Here is an 18,627-nt window from a genome sequence, read left to right as displayed (position 1 = left end):
GTCGGAGCTGCCAAAGGAACATGTTGTTCTCTTCTCACTTTGAAGCCAGAGCTTAAATGTTCCTGAAGGGTTTTAAATGAGCACCGAAACGCACAGAGGAAACCTGACTGCAGAATCAAAGTTTTACGAGGAGTGACAGCCGCACACATTGGATATTTAGAGAACAAAGAGTTGAGCTTTAATAGGTCTGTCTTGACTGGGATTAGTGGGAGGAAGTAGCAGACAGAATGTGTTTCATTATAGGTTGTCACCACCAGTCTGACATCAGATTAGCTTCAGCGTTAATTACAACAACGAAAAAGCAAAAGGCTTGTGTGCTCAGTTGTCACTTGCGTAGTTTTGGAAGTAAGCAACTATTAGCCTCGTGTTAGCAGACGCAGTAGCGTTGTGTTCTTTGTGAAGTTTTTTCATGCTACGACGACAAACTTGAATTTTTTTTTTTTTTTTTGTAATTTATGTGAAAGAAAAAGCAAATATGTAAGATGGGAAATAAAAAGTAGATTTTGGTTTAGATTTCTCATTTTTTTACAAATAAAAACAATTTAAAATCATAGCACGTGTTTGCACTTAGTGCCTTTTACTGTCATACTGTCAAATAAAATCTTGTACAGCCAATTGCTCTTGAAGTTAACCAGACCTAACGCCTAATAGCCTCGTAAAAGACTAAGAAACGCAACAGACCTGTCAGAAAAAAAGGTTGTGTAGATATTTAAGACGAGCTTAAATTGGAAAACCACATCCCAACCTCAGAAACTCTAGTGGAGAAAGAGACCAATGGCAGCTCTGGAGGAGGTGCTGATATGCAGCAGTGTGTTCTTTTATTTTTAGCAATTTGTTTACCAGCTAGTTACAGGGGCGGGCCGGGAGCCCATGAGCTCGGTTTGGGGATGCCTTTTATCCGACTGCACAAGGGAAGAAAACACACCACCATTTTAAAACTGTAAAGAACTGTAGTTGGTGTATACAAACAATTTCTTGTTCAATCAAAACTGCTCTGTGTTTATGCATTTAATGTCATAATAAACAAAAATCAGCCAAAAAAGTTCATGAAATAAAGTTTAAAAAAATATTACTAAACAAAAAAAAAAAAAAACAATATCTGAAGCTGTACAGACTTAGCACATCATGAAAACCCCAACAAAAAGAAACTACTATAAGTTTGAGCTGCATGACTAGAGCAATTAGTCAATTAGCATTTTGACATGTATTTTCAGCTAATTTTCCTCTTATATTTCTCATGACAGGGCTGGCAAAATAGTTTTACCCAGAGTGAGTCTTTTTTCCTTTTAACTGACATTTTTCTCAACTGTTTTCTCTTGTAATAAAACAAATATATGCCTTTTTGTGGTCAGCAAATAAGGATTCATTTTAATTGATCCAACAGGTTGATTATTTATGAGCATATGATGCAATATTGTTAGGTTGACTTTAAAGTCCTCTGTGCCATGTTCCCATCCAATAACACAATACAACACATGCCAAGTCAAGGAAGGGATGATGGAGCCACTTAAGAAATGTTTGCTAACCTGCTGTTGTCCTGCTGCTTGGTCCTGTGTTGAAAAATATCTGATAATTTGGGCATTTGGTTGGATCTATTTGATTCTTTTGAGGAATTTCTTTAAACATTTGATGGAAGAAACTTCCACTTAGAGGATAACGCCATCTCTTCCTCTACAAAACAACACTCCCTCAGTTAGTTTGAGGGTATAGCCTAGATGAGTAAGTGCAAGATCTCGGTGTGCAGCTCTGCTGTTTCCCAGGTCGATTGTTCATTTCTAGACCTCAATATGATTCAGGTCTCTACGGGGTGTTAAGTCATATTTGTCGAAAAGGAGGATGAGCATCACTGGTCCGCTTCCTCATTTCAACCATTATCAAACAAACCATCCATCTGGAGGCCACTGGTGTGTGTGTGTGTGTATTAGTGGGAGTAGGTAGGGCAGGTCTAATATGTGTGGATTGACACATATTAGTGAGAACTAAAGTTTTTCTTTTGTTTTTTGCTGTCAGCCCTTCTCCTGCTGTCCCTCTCCCAGCAATGGATTGGGTGCCCAATCATCGAGAGACGGCACTTAACCTTTCCTAAACTAAGAGGCTATCATAAGATAATTACCCTCACAGCAGTGGTGTGTATTGATGTCCACCGCTGGAGCAATGGACACAGAGATGCCTCTGAGATAAACAGTCAAAAGGAATGATGTGTCACTTCATAAAGATTTGTCATCTTCACCAGCTATCTTGCAATTGATTAAAGCTCTCTGCAAAATGGAACAGTTTAATGCATGAGGTATATATATATATATATATATATATATATATATATATATATATATATATATATATTCAGTACTTCTGAAAAAGATCTTATTTCTTCGTTTAGGATCGTCAGTGGTAATGGTCGATCAAGCTAAAAATCACCAGATTCTGGTCACTAGCTAAATTTCTAACCTCAAGCTAATCATTAGCAACAGTTTTCTTAGTAAACCTACTGACTTCCACTTTAAACATATTTCAGAATGAACTCATACTCTTCCCACTTTACGTCAGCGATGCCATTTACTTACTTCTGGTTTTGCTTCGGTGTTGTTCAGTGCCTCCCGTTTTGACTGGCGTTGCGTCGCAGCTACATTTAACTTTCCCTCCGCAGAGCCGGAGTTCGTTTTTATATATTTTTTTTTATTTTCGTCTGCTCTTTGCTTGGGCAAAATGTCACTGGGTTTGAGGATCACAGTAATCAGATCTACGTGACATTTGGACGATTAGGGTAGCATTCAAAGACATGGCAGATGCTATTGATCACACCTGGGAGGAACATGTGCGCCATGTAGATAAGGAGAATTAATCCCGTGTCAATACAGAGACTAAATTATCATTTGAGTTATGTTCACCAGCTTCCTGACCTCCCGGCCTGTTTTGTAGTTTCTGTGTGCTGCATTGTCTCCCATACTAAGATCCCTATCTATCTTTATTATGAGTCCTAAATTATGGATATAATTTAAACAAGCATATACAATGAGCCTTCACATAATAGACTGCCTTGTTTCATATTGCTGATCGTGGCTTAATGATAGCAATGACTTAATTACTGGCTATTTGTACCTCTCCTGTCATTTAAACCTAGTGATTAGTGTGGTTGGAGCTTTTACTCTTTCTTCTTCTCACACTTCGCAAGCGTGAAAACAAACTATCATTTAACCCAAAATAAAGATGCATATGTTTAATGCTAAACCATGCCAGATGCAATTTTGCTTTCCTTTTTTTTTCTTTTTTTTTTCACTCACAGATTTACCATTAAGACATTTTTCACATTGAACAGAAATATTTTCACTGGAGTGTTTTTTAATGCTTAGCTCTGCTTTCTTTACAGTACATCCCAGGAGCTTAGTGTTTTAATTCTAGTGAAGCAGAGAACAAATGGATGAAAAAAATAAACTAAACACCAACTTAGATTGTATTTCTCGTGGAATCAAGATTAATTCATCATGGGTAGTGATTGTGTTATTAGTCCACAGCTGTAAAGTAGAAGAACAAGTTTACATGGTTTTCATCCAGGTTTTTGTTGTTTTACAATAACAAATCTGAAAATATTGCATTTATGATCAACCTCCCGCTTACTTCAGTAAATTATTAAATATGTTTTAATATTAGTTATTAATTATTAAAGATCCAGTGCAAAGAATTACCTTCTGAAGTCACCTAATTAGCAAAAACGTTTTACCTGTCAGCAGCATATTCCCATTTACACACATGCATTACCCTTAAGGTGCCCTGTTGTCTTTGAAGGTTAATTCTCAAGTCAACACCTAGCAGGATATAAAAATGAAATAAACATTAAGAGCAAAGGGATGCAATAACTTAATGCCTTATAAATTGAACAATAACATATTATATAAATAACAATGAAGTGACTTATGAAATCCATAAATAAAAGAAAAGGTCTGGCTGAGCAGGAAATAAATATAAATGAGTCAGAACATAAATGGGGCACGGGAAGCCATCTGAATGAAAAAAAAAAACCATGAACGCTGTATGCGCTGGGTTTTTACCTTAGAATGGCCAACTCTCTGTTATTCCTCTGTCAATTTGATACAGTAGGGTCTTCCGCACTTCCCATATCTGGTCAGACAGCTATTTGTAAGTGGTAATTAGTGGATCAAATCCGGTTATTATGGAAATGTGGCTTGAAGACAATGTTTGAAATAAGAACTGAAATGAGCTCAAGTGGATGCTTTGCACAGTGGTCAAATGAGATCAAAATTAGATAATCTGTCTTGTGCAAAACCCTACAAGAATTAACGCTGCACATCTCACTCAACACACCATCTCCACTACAAGACATGCTAAACGCAGCATCAGGCTGTGGGATGCTTTTGCCTTGTAGAGATCGGGATGCTACGAAGTTGGAAAGGTGGCTTTACTAAGTACCAAAGAAATACAATTATTTTATTATCTAGATTGTTTTCAAACAATGTTTAAAAAGTGTTTGGAAAGCACTCAATCTGTTTTACTTGTATATTTCATGAAGGGGCTGTGTGCGTTTTGCCGTGACACTATACGATTTTATATTTACCGACAGGAGATTATACTGAAACGGACATAATGTTGTTGGATTAGTCACCATATTTGTTTTTCTCTTATTTTTGAGTTTGTGACATTCTTGAAATGTCATACACTAGTTTCAAATTCAAAACTAGTCTGCCTACACAGCTTCGCAACAACAATGGATAAATTAATCATCTACCTGTAGATAAGCATTCAGATTAAATTCACCCTTTCTCCTATTTGATGAAATCATCTATTTGTACATCATTATTTAGTCTCTATTAAAAATACATATCAAGTGTTATTAATACTCGGTGACTGCTGCGCGAAGGATAAATTCTTTTTTATTTATTTCACACGTCTCGTCTTCGAAACATGCTCCTGCTGAATTTGCTGAATAAATATTCAAAGTATTCATTCAGCCTAGTTTTATGATGAACCAGTAATAGCAAACCCTGAGAATTATGTGTATTCATCTCAGCAGCTCATCATTTGCATGTGACAAAAACAGAGGCAGACACACGAGGGGGGCAAAAGAAAGCAGAGGAAAGATGAAAGGCATTTCTGTCGAAGGCTGTGAGTTTGTAATTTTCCTGGTGAGGGTCGATGAATGATGTCTTCATTTTTTTTTTTTTCCTCAGGAAGAAACAGTGGTGTGTCAGCAGCCTGATGTGTTTTACTTCAGCTGATCTGGTACCAAGGCCATGGTCCTCTTATGGCTGTGAGATTAGTTTCTCCTGCACGGATGTCATGAGCAGGCATTAGACATGCGACGGTGCTTAGAGCCGACTCTGACGAATGACTGCTGTTCCGCTACCCTTATTGTTTGTCTGTCATTCAGCTGCACTCCATCCTCCTTTTCCTGTGGCGTTGCTCTGTTTCTAAGCCAAGACCTGTGTGCCTTATTGAAATTATACGGCAGGTGGTATCTGAGGTACCTCTCTCTGTAGTTAAACTACCACAAATAGCATCCATGACAAAGTGTTTTGGTGTCTATTTGTTTCAAACAGACGGTGTAATGACATCAATAAGGGTAGATCTGTGGGGAGATTGCGTTATGCTCCACCCTGTAATGACATGGCATCCAACCATCCCTTTTGTCACTCTTTTTAAAAAGCCTTAAAATACCCGCATCTTTATTGAAGTACCATAATCTCATTCAAACAAAGTTTAAAAGCAAAGTTATTCCATGGCGGTGGGGGAGAATCCATGTTAAGAAATATGTTTTATTTCTTAAAACATGGGCCAGATGTCAATACTTTGCAGTCATCAGACACTATTCTAACTGAGCTCACTCTGCTTCTTCTCTCATGAAGAGAGAAGGATCTTTCACCACCTCGCTTTGCAGATGATCACGTTTAATATCGTAGGATAGGAATGGTTTTCTCCTATGACATTAGAACATCCAGTTGACATGCATCAAAAAGTTGCTATGGAGACTTATTAATATCAAGGAGCCACTCTTCTTGTTGTCTAAAGAGAAATGCACAGTGAGCATCGTCTATTAACAAGTGTCAATTGGCGCCCTGAACCCAAACAGAACAGATTTCTGGTTCTTTCAAAGTAAAACAGGTTCGAAAAGAGTTGCCAGGCAGACCAGACACTGTTGAACAAGGTTGTTTAATAGAAAACAATAGAGTAGTACTTTTTGACAAGCACCTGAAGCTGCTGGTGTATGGGTTTTAGTATCTAGATCACTAAAGATCTAGATCATGAATGATACAGGCATAAAAGACAGATAGGTAATCAGAGTTTAAATCCATGTCCCCGGAAATATCCAATATTCGCTCTAACCAGTCATTTACAATTGTGGTGATCCATCAGAATACTTTCAGATGGAACAGGAACCCCAACGTGATAGTGAGAGAGAGCACCCAAGACTGTATTGAACTAAATAAAGCCTACAGTAAAACCAATGCTGCTTGTCAAAAAATGTGTTTCGAGCAAAGCAAGTTGTGATGCATTCAGCTTAACAACGGAGATCAGGAAGTATTTTTGGTACACAATCTGACTGGGAGACGCTTTCTACTTTCCTCATCTGACTTTGGTTCACTTTCTGATCACCGCCCCACAGCAAACAGTGAAGATTTGTTTCTCACAAAGCGACGGTGGGTTGGATGTTTGTTCAGTAGAAGCAAGTCTACTTTGAAGAACAAAGTCCAGTTATTTTTACCTCCTCTTGCAAACACAATAACATGGACCCAAAACTGAATCTATTACTGCCATCAGTGTCATCTGTTGTTGCATTGGGTAGAGAAACAGAGGCTGAGTTCCTCCCCTCAGTTCACTGAAACACCAAAGAAATCCTGACTTGTTTGATGAGAACCAAAGACCCATTTGTTCTGTTTGACGTTTGGGCATAATGGACCAATGGAAAGATGTACATATACTTCTTTTTCATATTAAATAAAATATTTAAAAAGTCAAAGAAAAGTTAATTTTTCTTTTTCTTTTTTGTCCTTACAATGAAACGGTAAGAACATCATTTCATATTGAAGTCAGATTCTTTAAAAAAAAAAAATGGCCAGAAGGTACCACCCTAAAGTATGTGAATCGTTTTATCTGTAAGATACAAATTTTCTAAGAATGCCTTTAAATAGAGGATCAAAAGGAATCTCTTTTGATGTATTTTTTAGAAAGTAGGTGTTTGAGAAAATTAAGATTGTACTACCAGCCTGCTTGATGCATGCTGACTGTGGTTTTTGCCTGAAACCAAAGTAGCAAAAATTTTTTACCATGTCTTACTATGTTTTGTTTTCTGTATTTGACTTGATGCAGCACAGGTATGTCAACGTAGTTCTGATCGTGAACTTGTTGCAGGCACATGCACTTTATTTGGACTTTGCAGTGAGATTTTCCTGAGTTCCCAGTCCAAACCTAAAATGCCACGAGACTCCTCCTCCCCTTAGATCACATATGTCAGAGTCAAGGCCCGCGGGCCACATCCGGCCCGCGAGAAGGTTTTTTACGGCCCCTGGGATGATCTTGATGTATTATTAGAACCGGCCCGCAGACCGCAGCAAGCCGGCACCCCGTCTGAAAAAAAATATCTTCCTTATTTGAACTGTAAGTAGTTCTTTAAATGTTCTGTGAGATGATGTACTTACCCATGTATCCATAACAACCGGAACTTTCAATATCCACCAAGTTATTGCCGAAATATACCGTCTATTAAACGAGTGCCCCCCGGATTAATTACACTCTCTGCAGCTGCAGCTGCGAAGTTACCGTATTAACCCGATACTTGCTGGAAAGTGCAACGTCTCCCCTTTCAGAAACCGTTGGAATTTTTCCACTTAGCGCTACGTGTGGCGGAATTACGGTACTGCAAATTTAGATGTGTCGCCGGCGACACATCTAAATGCCTTGACTCTGACATATGTGGATTAATAGATTTTTGCACTTTATTTTATTGTATTTCAATCCAATTATATTTTAAAAATATTTCAGTTGTGTCTGTTGAAAATTAAAGATTACTGACAGAGCCATAAGAAAATATTGCTTTATTTATCTGATCATATTGGAATATATTTGTTAGGTTTTCAGTAGGTTCAATTAGGTTCACTAGACTATATGCGTCATTTTAAAAAATTTCAATGAACATTCGATCAGTCCGGCCCTCGGCTTGTAGCTAAATTTTTTATTTGGCCCTCCATCCATTTGACTTTGACACCCCTGCCTTAGATTGTCATCTGGAAGGCGAAAAGCAGCTGAATGAAAGCACATTGTCAGATTTGCTTCGAATATGCTTAATAACTTATGAGGATATCAGAATTGAGACAAATGGGTAAATGTTTCAGAACTCCCTGAGCTCTTGCTAATTTTAGAACTCATTCAGCTTTTTTTTTTTTGTTTTTTTTACTAAATAGTAGGGAAATGAGTGGGGCGTCTCAAATACTTGGATCAAGAGAACATCTGTTCCAGGCATATTAAAGCTGCAGAGGTATGTGATCGGTGGCAGCCCCATTCCTAGCTTAGTGCTGTGCGGTGCAAACAATCCTCTGCAGATTTCCAGAGCAGACCGAATGATGCCAGTCAGCAAGCTCCTCGATGAGAAACGGGAAAATCATTTTGATGAGTGTACTGGACTCCATGCAGAGCCTCCACCTTGTCCCAAACCTTCTTGTTTAACAGTCTGTGTCAAGCCCAACTCTTCAGCGGATGTTAATCCCAAAAAATCTGAAGCAGCTGACCCTCACTTTTGCTTTTCCTGTTATATAGATGGAGGGTTGCCAAGCTTCCCTCACCCCACCCCGAGCCTCAAGCCTGCTCCTCGGTTTTGCTGACGTTGAGCAGATGTTTTTTTTTTTTTTTTTTTCTCCTTACACCTCAATGTCAGACCTCACACCTCCACCCTGTAAGCAGACTCTGCTCGGTTTGTGATGATCGTAGGCAGTGTTGGAGCTGTGCATGCATTTTCGTCGCTAGTGCAATTCCAGAAAACAGACCACGTCGTCTTCATAAAAGACACATTGTCCTCACTCGTTTCTACGCGATAACATATAATATAATATGATCGTGCATATTAGTCCGTGGATTGTTACACTGCCGTTGTATGGTGCAGGTTTCCTGTACACGTAAACTTTACGGTTTCTCCTGATTGTTTTGACTTTGCTTTGTGTAACCTGTCAGATGACGGAGCGCGTTTCCCATTAAAATGTCATGAGCTGCACTTTATTCATGTCTTCTATTGAAGCTGGAAAGTTGCAGCAGAGCAAACTCCACGTGTCACCTTGCCGCAGGAACTTAGACTGTGCGTGCACTCAGACGGCGATGCAGAAAATGGCTAAATGGTTTTTTTTTTTTAAATGTTGGTTTGCAGCCAGGTTCGTTTTTCATTCCGTTCACCAAATTGGACGCAAATTAGAAAATTGATTAGTCCCAGGGTATTTTTCACAGAGAATATTTGATCAATAGGATTAATTTCACTTCGATTTGGCCTAAAACTAGAAGTGATTTTTGATGCATCCTTCATTACAGGGACGGTGTCACACCTGAGTGCATTTCTTGAAAATCATACTCATAAGTCTCATGTTTTATTTCAGAGGTTTTAATATGCAGCCATGGCTCCAGTGTTAAAAAAAATAAATAAACCAGGCCTTCAGCTTAATGCATTAATGGTTTTTCAATCAAACTTCTATGAAAGCATGCAAAGTGTCTGATTAGAAAGGCTACCAAGGGTTACACCCATTATCTCTATTCAAGGCTTTAGTTTTTGTTAATGCATTTAAGACAGCCCTGCCTTGTTGTCATGAGAACATGCAGTCTATGGAAGTGAACCAATTTAGCTTTCATGAATGGAAAATAAACTCAGGAGAAAATGTTACGTGAAAAACAGTTTGAGAGTTTATGAAAAGCAGCAGTGCTACGCAGACTTAAACCAATTTATTGGAAGTGTCTAATCATTCACACTGCTCCTAAAATCCTTAAAATGTGCCTTTGAGTTTTAGCTTGTTAAAATTTTAATGAGCTAAAACTCATTAAAATTGTTTAATGGTTTTAAACAAGAAAGTGTGTGGCGATTGTTTAATAATTAAATGCATTATTTTGCTTAGGTTTTTTGTCGGATTTGTATCGTCTACTTCTTGTGTGAGAACCCTCTTTTTCTTTGTCTTGGAGATTCAGATTCTGGGATTGCCGATTGGTTCTTGCACTGAAATATTAAGTCTAATATTGACCGCATAACCGTAGCATTTGATTTGAAGTAAGCAATGCTGACTCACAGAAATTTAAGGACCTATAACGTTAGAAAATTAGGTCTGTTGGACTTTCCTCGTGTAAATTTAATTATTGCAAATGCAGCTCTAACTTTTTTGAAGGCGTATACTCCATAACTTTAATTTTCCACAACAAACACTATGACTCAAGCAATTGCTAGGAACACTCAATCACACTAATTTAACCTGCATAATGTCTCCATATTTTATGAAATATAGGGACATAATCTCATGTACCCACATTACACATGTCCACATATTCTGGATTTTTCTCTGGTCCATGATTAACAAAGCAGCAGTATATTCAGTGTTTGTTGATGCTGCGTTAAGTAATTCTGCCTATAGTTTATTGCTGAGGTTGTAATGAGCAGTTGTAGTATATGGGACTCCTTTCCTCGTAATACAATCCAATACAGCCAGTGTAGCTTTGGACTGCATTAAATAAACAGATGTTCCCATAGAGTGGTCGATGACCAGGCTGTTTGTGTTTCCGTGCATGTCTGTGGGGGCCCTCATGAATTTTTTTCACGGTTGTGTTTTATTTTTGCACTCTGACAAACCTTATTTGGGTAAAATCTCCTGGGAGAGCTTCTTTTGGACAGCACAGAAAATACTGTCACGTTGTGCGACTGCAAACAAACCCGGACCCCCTAATTTTCACAAGATGTAACATTGGCACTTTCACACATGCATGTTGGAAGAAATTGGTTGGTCCACAGGGGGACATTGATGATCTCAAAGGTAAAGTAAAAGGGGGAGGACAAGTAATGGCAAGCCAGCATGCGGTGTACAATGCAAGACTGTTGTGACTTTTTTACACTTATGTTGTTCAGTATATTTGCATGATAAGTGACTGATTACAATTATATGTTAAGCATAATTTACATGATGATTATTATTATTATATTGAATATGATTGTATACAATTACAAAGGCGAAGTGAAATATATTTCAGTGTAAGACATGATTTATTTGAATAGAGGAAGTCTTTTATTTTGAAGAATGCTTAAGGATCTGTTACTGTTTAGTCACTATCTTGCTTTGTTGATTTTATTGCTTGTTTACGAGCAGTTGTTGTTGCTGTTGTTCTGTTTTTATCGGCTGAAGCCCTCTTTTTCCTCTTCAATAAATACTGAACAGAAAGGTTCAGTAAAAGAAATACGAGCCTCCGTCTTGTTTGAGAAGAAGCTTTACTCCGCTACAAAGACAGCTTGGAAGACAGTTTTTTTTTCTCTCTCTCTCTCTCTGTGTGATCTTTTATTATTTTTTTGTTGATGAAACTTGACAGCGGATCTCTGCTCTCCGCTGAAAGTGGTGATTTTGCTACTTTTCTGTCTCTCACTTCCACTTGTTTTAGAAGCACAGATGTCATTTCGTCCATACAGTACACAAGATTGCACAGTTTTGGGTATTGATGTTGCCTCATTTAATCCACGTCTCTGCACTAAGGTTTTTGTTTTTTGTTTTTTTTGTTTTTTTGGACTTTAGTTTTTATTCTGCCTGTGAGCTGGATGTGATGTTAAGCAGGTGAGGTGTTTTGATGTTGTACTCTGTCCATATTTTCCACTCTTCCTGAAGCTAGCTCATCAGGAGAGTGAGGATTAAATCCTTTCGGTTCTGCACGGCTCTTGGTGGATCAATCGATCTAGTTTCGACCTTTTTCTTTTTTCTTTTTTTTTTAAAGAAAAGGCTCCTGATGTTTGTTTTGGGACTAAAGGGGGCAATTTAATATCTAAAGTACTTCAAAGAGCAACCTTAAAGTGGAGCTGCTGACGTCTGAGCGGAGCATGAAGCGAGACAAGCATACCGGTGTGGTCAGTGATGGAAAAAGATGAGGCGAATAGAGCACGTAATATGTGATAAGAAGATTGTGACTTGCTGACTGCAATTAAAGCTTTTTGGCGTTAAATCAGGAATTACAGAAATGTTTGTGAATTATTACACGGTTAAGAAAATTGTGAAGCGTGAGCTCTGATCAATGTGAAACAGATGTCACGACTGACTTTCACTGTATGCAGTTATGTCCATGCTCAGTATCATGTACTTTGATACTTTCAAAGCAGAACATTTCCCCCCGCAAAAACAAAACAACGTCACTGCATTTAGAGTGATCAAAGGAAAGTGTTGCTTTTAAAAAAAATGCATTTTTGCTTTGTTGAAAGGAAATTATTTAGAGGGGAAAAGGTATGAAAAATATTTCGTCTCGCCCCTGAACAGTCATGTTCTAGGCAAGGCAAGTTTCTTAGTGTACATGCATACACCTGTCAATCCAAAGTACATTTTATGCTATTTACTCAGAAGAGGAAAAGAAAGCAGCAAAAAAAGAAATGCACGGCAGAATTTTAATGAAGTTCTTATTATTACACTGCTAATTTATTTTGAAAGTGGAAAAAAACAGAAGAGAGCTCATGCTGCGGCATAAGCGAAAGTGCAAAAAAACAGGGAAAAACACTGAGAGTTCAATTTGCTGCAGCAATTGACAACATAATTGTGATAATTATGAGGACAATATCAATAATTAAAAACTGTATCCTCTTAAAAAAAAAAAAACTTTTGAGTAATCCAGTTAAGTTGCTACATTCAGCTTACATTCACAGCTGAATGTAAGTTTTCCCTGAATGATGTCAATGCGTAGATCATCGGGCAGACAATTTATTTTGTTTTTCTATTATTTTTTCTCTTAGCTTCTCCAATAAGAAAACTCCAAAGATTTCCTAGTACCATTAGTTTTCTTTGAAGTTGTATCACAGCAGTTTGTTCGTCAACTCAGGTTTTTTTTAAGCATTTATTTATCTTGGGAAGGCAGCCTGAATAGAAACAGTTTTTGTTGTACCTGAGGGATACAGCATCAAGACTGGTAAAAGAGCCAATCTGACCTTAATGTGTTTCTGCAAAACAAGCTCCATTGTTGTTTTTCTTCTGCTGCTCATAATGTCACCACATTACGATTTTATGCCACCCTCTGACTGGTACTGCTGCTGACACATGAACAATATTGTCACAAAGATGTGGGTTGTCCAGAGACTCGTAACGGCCCCTACCCAGAAGATGCAGCTGACAAAATGTTACATCATCAGCCGGACGGTAGAGCAGAATACGAGGAATGGTCTGTTTATATCTATTTCAATAAATCTTTGTGTAAAGATTGTGTCCACTTTTGAGAAGACTGTTCATGAATCTCTCCATTGCCTTCAGAGAGGTGGTCTAGTCTTTCAGCTCCCAGAGGGCTTGATAAAGAGCACAGGTCAAAGTGGAAGTTGGGACTGTCCATTCCACTGCCTCCTCAGAATCGATAAAAAGCAAGGGCCCCCGGAGTCCTCGGTGTGCTTGTCAGCGCTCAAGGCAGCGTGATGCCAGGTTAGCCGGCCTGTGCACCGGCAAGGTCAGCCACAGTTACGAAGAGGTCGTGGATTTGCGCCGGGTAAACACATCGTCCTCTCCCTGAGAATACAAAGCAGGAGCGCAGTGATAACTGTCAGTGAAAAGAGCACGTTGACGAAACGGCAAGGCCAAGCTGGAGGACGGGGGAAAGGAGTTGAAACGGAAAAATACGGAGCACGGTTAACGACGGCGAAGGAAGAAGGGGAGTAGCGGGGATAAAAAAAAGAGGCAATAAGGAAGCTAAGTGAGACGGTGACTGCATGTAATAAAGCAAAGATTAACAAGAATCGGGATGTTTTTTGGGCGTTTTTTCTGTCCTTTTGAACAGCGGGTGAATTATGTTCCCACTCTTCCCAAAAAGGAAGCAGCGCATGTGCAAGAGGGTGAATATCCAGCTTAAAACACACCAGCGACGTTTCGTGAGGAGAGGGATTCATCAGAGAAGTGCACGGACAGTGATTCTCTTTGCCTGGAGGGGATTCTCATCGAGTCAAACAGATGGATTCCCTCATTTCGGTCAACGCAAAAAGCCATCCCTCTCTGATCATCCTGATGTCTGCCTCTGAACACAGAGCTGATTAATGCACGCAGTGATTACAGTTTAACTGAAAGGACGTTTTTCTTTGGATTTCATCTAAAAACTCACAGCCTGAGTGGTTCCAGACGAGAGACCTCTGATTAGTCGACCGATGTCGTCCGTGTAGGATCTCTGGAATGAAAAGGAATGCATGACGGATCACATTTTTGACACGGAGTATATTAAGAAAAACGTCTGCGGCCCTGCGGAGCAGCGAACAGTTGGAACGGGGGGCGGAAAAGTGAGAGCATGCTCAGTTGGGTTTAATTAGACTGATCAGAGTAGAGGTGACGTACTGGCAGGGGTTAGTGTGTGAGCCCTCTGGGAATATCTTAGAAAGGAATGTTGTGGAAGATGAACAAATACAAATCTTACATGTAAAAAAATAAGCAGGTCAAACAGCTTTATTTATAGTCTCTTAAATGTAGTTACAGTTTTTTTTTTAAGTCAATTTGGTATATTCCTCGAATCATCCTCAACACCGTGGCTTACCTACAAAATCCAGTTTCTTTTTTCAAAATCCTCAGCCCATCTCTCAAAAGTAAATATCTGTATCATTGAACACGTCAGTGCCTCTGAATAAGACGTTTTTTAAATGATACATTTAAAAAACATCAAAAAGTAGCACCTCTTACTCTGGTCAAATACTCACAACGCTGCCTAGAATGGAGTGAAGTGTTAAAGATCCAGTTACATATCTTTCAAATGATTCATTATGGTGAGACGCACTCCGTCCTGGAATTTAAGCGTCTCGTTATTAGTCTTGTGCAAATCTCTGTACCTCGCAGGTGAAGTTCTTCGTCTGGGGAGGATCTCTGGCCACACGGTGAATGGCGGCTGGTCCTCCTGGAGTTCCTGGTCTCAGTGCAGCAGAGACTGCAGCCGAGGCATTCGGAGCAGAAAGAGGACCTGCAGCAGCCCAGAGCCGCGGTATGGAGGACAGACGTGCCTGGGCCCGGCGCAGGAGTTTCAGGAGTGTAACATCACGCCTTGTCCAGGTAGGACATTTTCAAATATTAAGCACAATGCCTTGGAAAAGTGTTCACATTAACTTTTTTTTTTCTTTTCTTTTTTTGTCATACTGTATTCAGAATCACTTAGTAGCACAATATTAGGCATTGGAAGGAGAATTTTAATGAAAAATTATATATGGGTTTTACTGGTTTTTTACGCATAAAAACCATTTTATGGCTGTATTGTCTGTGTTGATGCCCTGCTAGAAGATGAATCTCTATCCCAGTGTCAAGTCTTTTTTTTTTTTTTGCATCAAAGTGACAATAAAATTGCTTAATCTGAAGAAAGTTTATTTTAAAATGGCCTGGTCAAATCCAGAACTACATCTGTAGTGACCTAAAGAGCAACGTGGACAAGAAATTTCTCAATTATCAGACCGATTTGGAAAACCTTTTACAATACAGAGTGAGCAAACACTTTCAAGTGATGCTGATAGGCTCATACTAACACTGGATCTTTTTTTTTTTTTTTTTTCTTTAGATGTATTAGATGACACAGAGACACTTTGCGACAGAGACACAATGCATCCCCTTTCCTTCCTGTTCACAACGATGCACTAAAACGATTGTGAAAAAGTTCCAAGCTTATTCAAATCACTTGCTCAATTAGCCTTAACATCTGAGAAGCACATTGCTTAGAATAAAAAAAATAAATCCAAACAGTCACAGAGAGAGCAGAAGATTCACAAAGATCAGAACAATTAAGAGAGTCAATAAAATGGCAAATTCTCTCTTTACTCTTGCAGATAAAAAAAAAAAACAGACCTCCCACTACATGTTCTTTCTTCTTCTTGATTAATGGATAAAGAATAACAGTGACAGATGACCTACAGAATCATTAAAAACCCACAGAAGAAATCGGATGCAGATAAAAGGTGTGACGGAGACCAGATTTAGACCAAGAATCAAGGAGACAATCCCTCTGGCTCTCTTGTATGTAATTACTATTGCTGTGTAATTATGTTGCCAGCCATGGGAAGACCTTATTCTGTTGTGAAAAGCCCCAAGACAATGTATTTTCAACAGTCATCTGACAGAAGAAGAAGAGGGGAAGCTTTCTAATTAAAAGAATGCCCTCTCTGACGAGGGAAGCAAAGCCGTCTGAAAGGAAATCCAGTACTCAGTTTAGCATTAAGCCCACCGGGTGTTCAGCACGGCCACTGAAGAGGCAAGTGTGGCGTCGTCTCGAGTTCTTATCAATGAAGCGTCGTGAAGAAAAGCGGGTTTGATCGGTTGCCGTTTTATCCTCCCCAGCCCCCTCAATCAATCCGTCTTTATGACTTGTTCGAGGTTTAAGACGGACACTGTCCCGAAAGTCCATCAGCGCTGCTTTAATTAATTTGGTTAAAAACTCACCCCGGCATCTCGAGTTTGTATTTCGTAAAGTGAGCTGTTGTCAGGTCGTGAGGAAGATCTGGGGTAGATCAAAGAGCGGGTTCATCCGTGCAGACTGCGCCGCTCCAGGGGAGCGAAAGGACACATGAACAGGCTTTGATTTTCTTTCTGTGCAGCGTCTCTTGCCTTAATACAAGCGTTATTCCTATTCTTGGATGTTGACTACAATAATGCCACAGTTACGGTGTGTTGATGAACAGCTCCATGCTCCCGTCCCCCAAAGGGGCCAGCTTAACCCGGCTCGGGTAGCAATGAATACTAATGTCTCCTCAATTAGCACCCCTCTGAAAGTGAGATATTATTTTGAGGCTGGCAGACTGCGCTGGTAGACCAGTTGTAAACCTCCCATGGCTAATCCACTTCTTCTTTTTTTTAATGTGTTAGTTTTTCTGTGCAAGAGAAGGCAAAGAAAAAGGCGCCGCGCCTTCCGTCCGTCCGCTCTGGAAACGAATGAATCCGTGTTTTAACTGCGTCTGCTTCTCCGATGAGGCGATACATCATCGAGGGCTAAGAATCGACTTATGTGTCACTCTGCGATAGAGAAATTACACTGAGATGACAAAAAGCTTCGGCAACTTCAATTACCCATTTAGCGCCGCCAGCCATCCTTGAGTCTTTAAAAGGAGATGAGACGAGGCTTTCAGGCTGCTGCAATGAAGGGAGGTGTTAAACAAATGATCGGGAAGGGGTATTTACCTCCGCTCAGGCTCGTGTGAAAGCTTTCCACATACTTGTGCTCCCTTTTCTCTTTTTGTTTCTACCTGCTTGACTCGCGTAAATGCACGTTTGTTTGCATGTCTGGGTGTCGTCGATATGAACGTATGTTTACACGGGATTGTGCTTCTGGATACTCGTCTTTGCTAATGACCCGGAAGACTTTGTACGCTGGAAAATGCTTTAAAGTCGGCGCAGTACCTACACTTTCCGAATATAAAAACCGTCCTCGCGTTCAACTAAAGAGTTTACATGCACGCATCATTAGTGTAATGAATTTTATGGTAGTTCTGGGCTTTTAGTGATCTTTTTTTTTTATTTTTATTTTTTTTTTTTGGTGGGGAGAGTTTAGGGATGTTATGCGTGCTTTTTAAAAGCAAGAGTTGAGTCAACGGGATTATGGATTCATTCACTCCCAAAAGAGTGCAATTTGCAAATATGAGCTCAAATATTTATTTAATTTATGCACTCCACTAATTTAATGTGCTGCAGCCATTACACCAGGACCATTAACAAGGACCTGGCCATGATGGCTATTTGATCACTCTTCTTATCAGGAATGGCAGAGTTGAGTTAAATATGCTGAGGATCCTGCTTCCAAGCACAGTACAGCGATGTGGAGTTGTGAAGCATTTGGAAGGAGTTTCCTGTCTTCTTTGTCCAATAAACCCCCTGGTATGATAAAAGAGGCCACCATTGTGCTTCTTGGATGGCCCTGATGTTGGCCTTATCAAAAAATGGATGGAATGGACTAGGAAGCTTCATTTTTAAACTTGATGATTTTTTTTCAGAGCAAAATAACCGCAGTCTGATATCATACCAGGACCTTGTCGATGACAACATATTTGTGCCTGTGAACAAAACCAAAATCAAATTACTTAATTTCCCCTCTTGCTGGTCAAAATACTATCTAGGTCTGAAAAATCAAATGGTGTGAAAATTACTAACATTGACTGTTTCCTCCTGTTCTGTATTCAGTACCAAAAGGGAAGCCTATTAATTTGAGTAAATCGCGCAATCTTTCCGCATTAAGTATTTATGAAAAACTTCTGGTTTCAGTGGACGGCAGTTGGTCCTGCTGGTCTTCGTGGTCCAAGTGCTCTGTGACTTGCGGAGGAGGACACTACATGAGGACGAGGACCTGCAGCAACCCTCCGCCAGCCTACGGAGGAGACATCTGCCTGGGTCTGCACACCGAGGAAGCACTGTGCAACACGCAGACTTGTCCAGGTACACACAAACATTTTCCACCTCTTAAGTGGAAAAGACTTGAGAGAGCTCCGATGCA

The 18,627-nt window shown here is 39.5% G+C and overlaps 1 protein-coding gene across 2 annotated transcripts in view; it reads left to right on the top strand.

The window, feature by feature from the left end:
* sema5a (sema domain, seven thrombospondin repeats (type 1 and type 1-like), transmembrane domain (TM) and short cytoplasmic domain, (semaphorin) 5A) overlaps positions 1 to 18,627 on the top strand; it is a 157,738-nt gene that overhangs the window by 129,602 nt on the left and 9,509 nt on the right. For both annotated transcript variants that reach the window (XM_088001156.1, XM_088001155.1), the window contains exons 17-18: positions 15,006 to 15,215; positions 18,399 to 18,569. In XM_088001156.1, the coding sequence (XP_087857282.1) occupies positions 15,006 to 15,215; positions 18,399 to 18,569 (381 nt within the window). The remainder of the gene's footprint in view (positions 1 to 15,005; positions 15,216 to 18,398; positions 18,570 to 18,627) is intronic.

Source organism: Poecilia mexicana, unplaced genomic scaffold, assembly GCF_051168715.1.
Source record: "Poecilia mexicana isolate PSO_F unplaced genomic scaffold, ASM5116871v1 scaffold_20, whole genome shotgun sequence".
In the NCBI taxonomy this organism is placed as follows: domain Eukaryota; kingdom Metazoa; phylum Chordata; class Actinopteri; order Cyprinodontiformes; family Poeciliidae; genus Poecilia; species Poecilia mexicana.
Note: the sequence above shows the minus strand (reverse complement) of the source record. Positions and strands in the feature narration are given on the sequence as shown.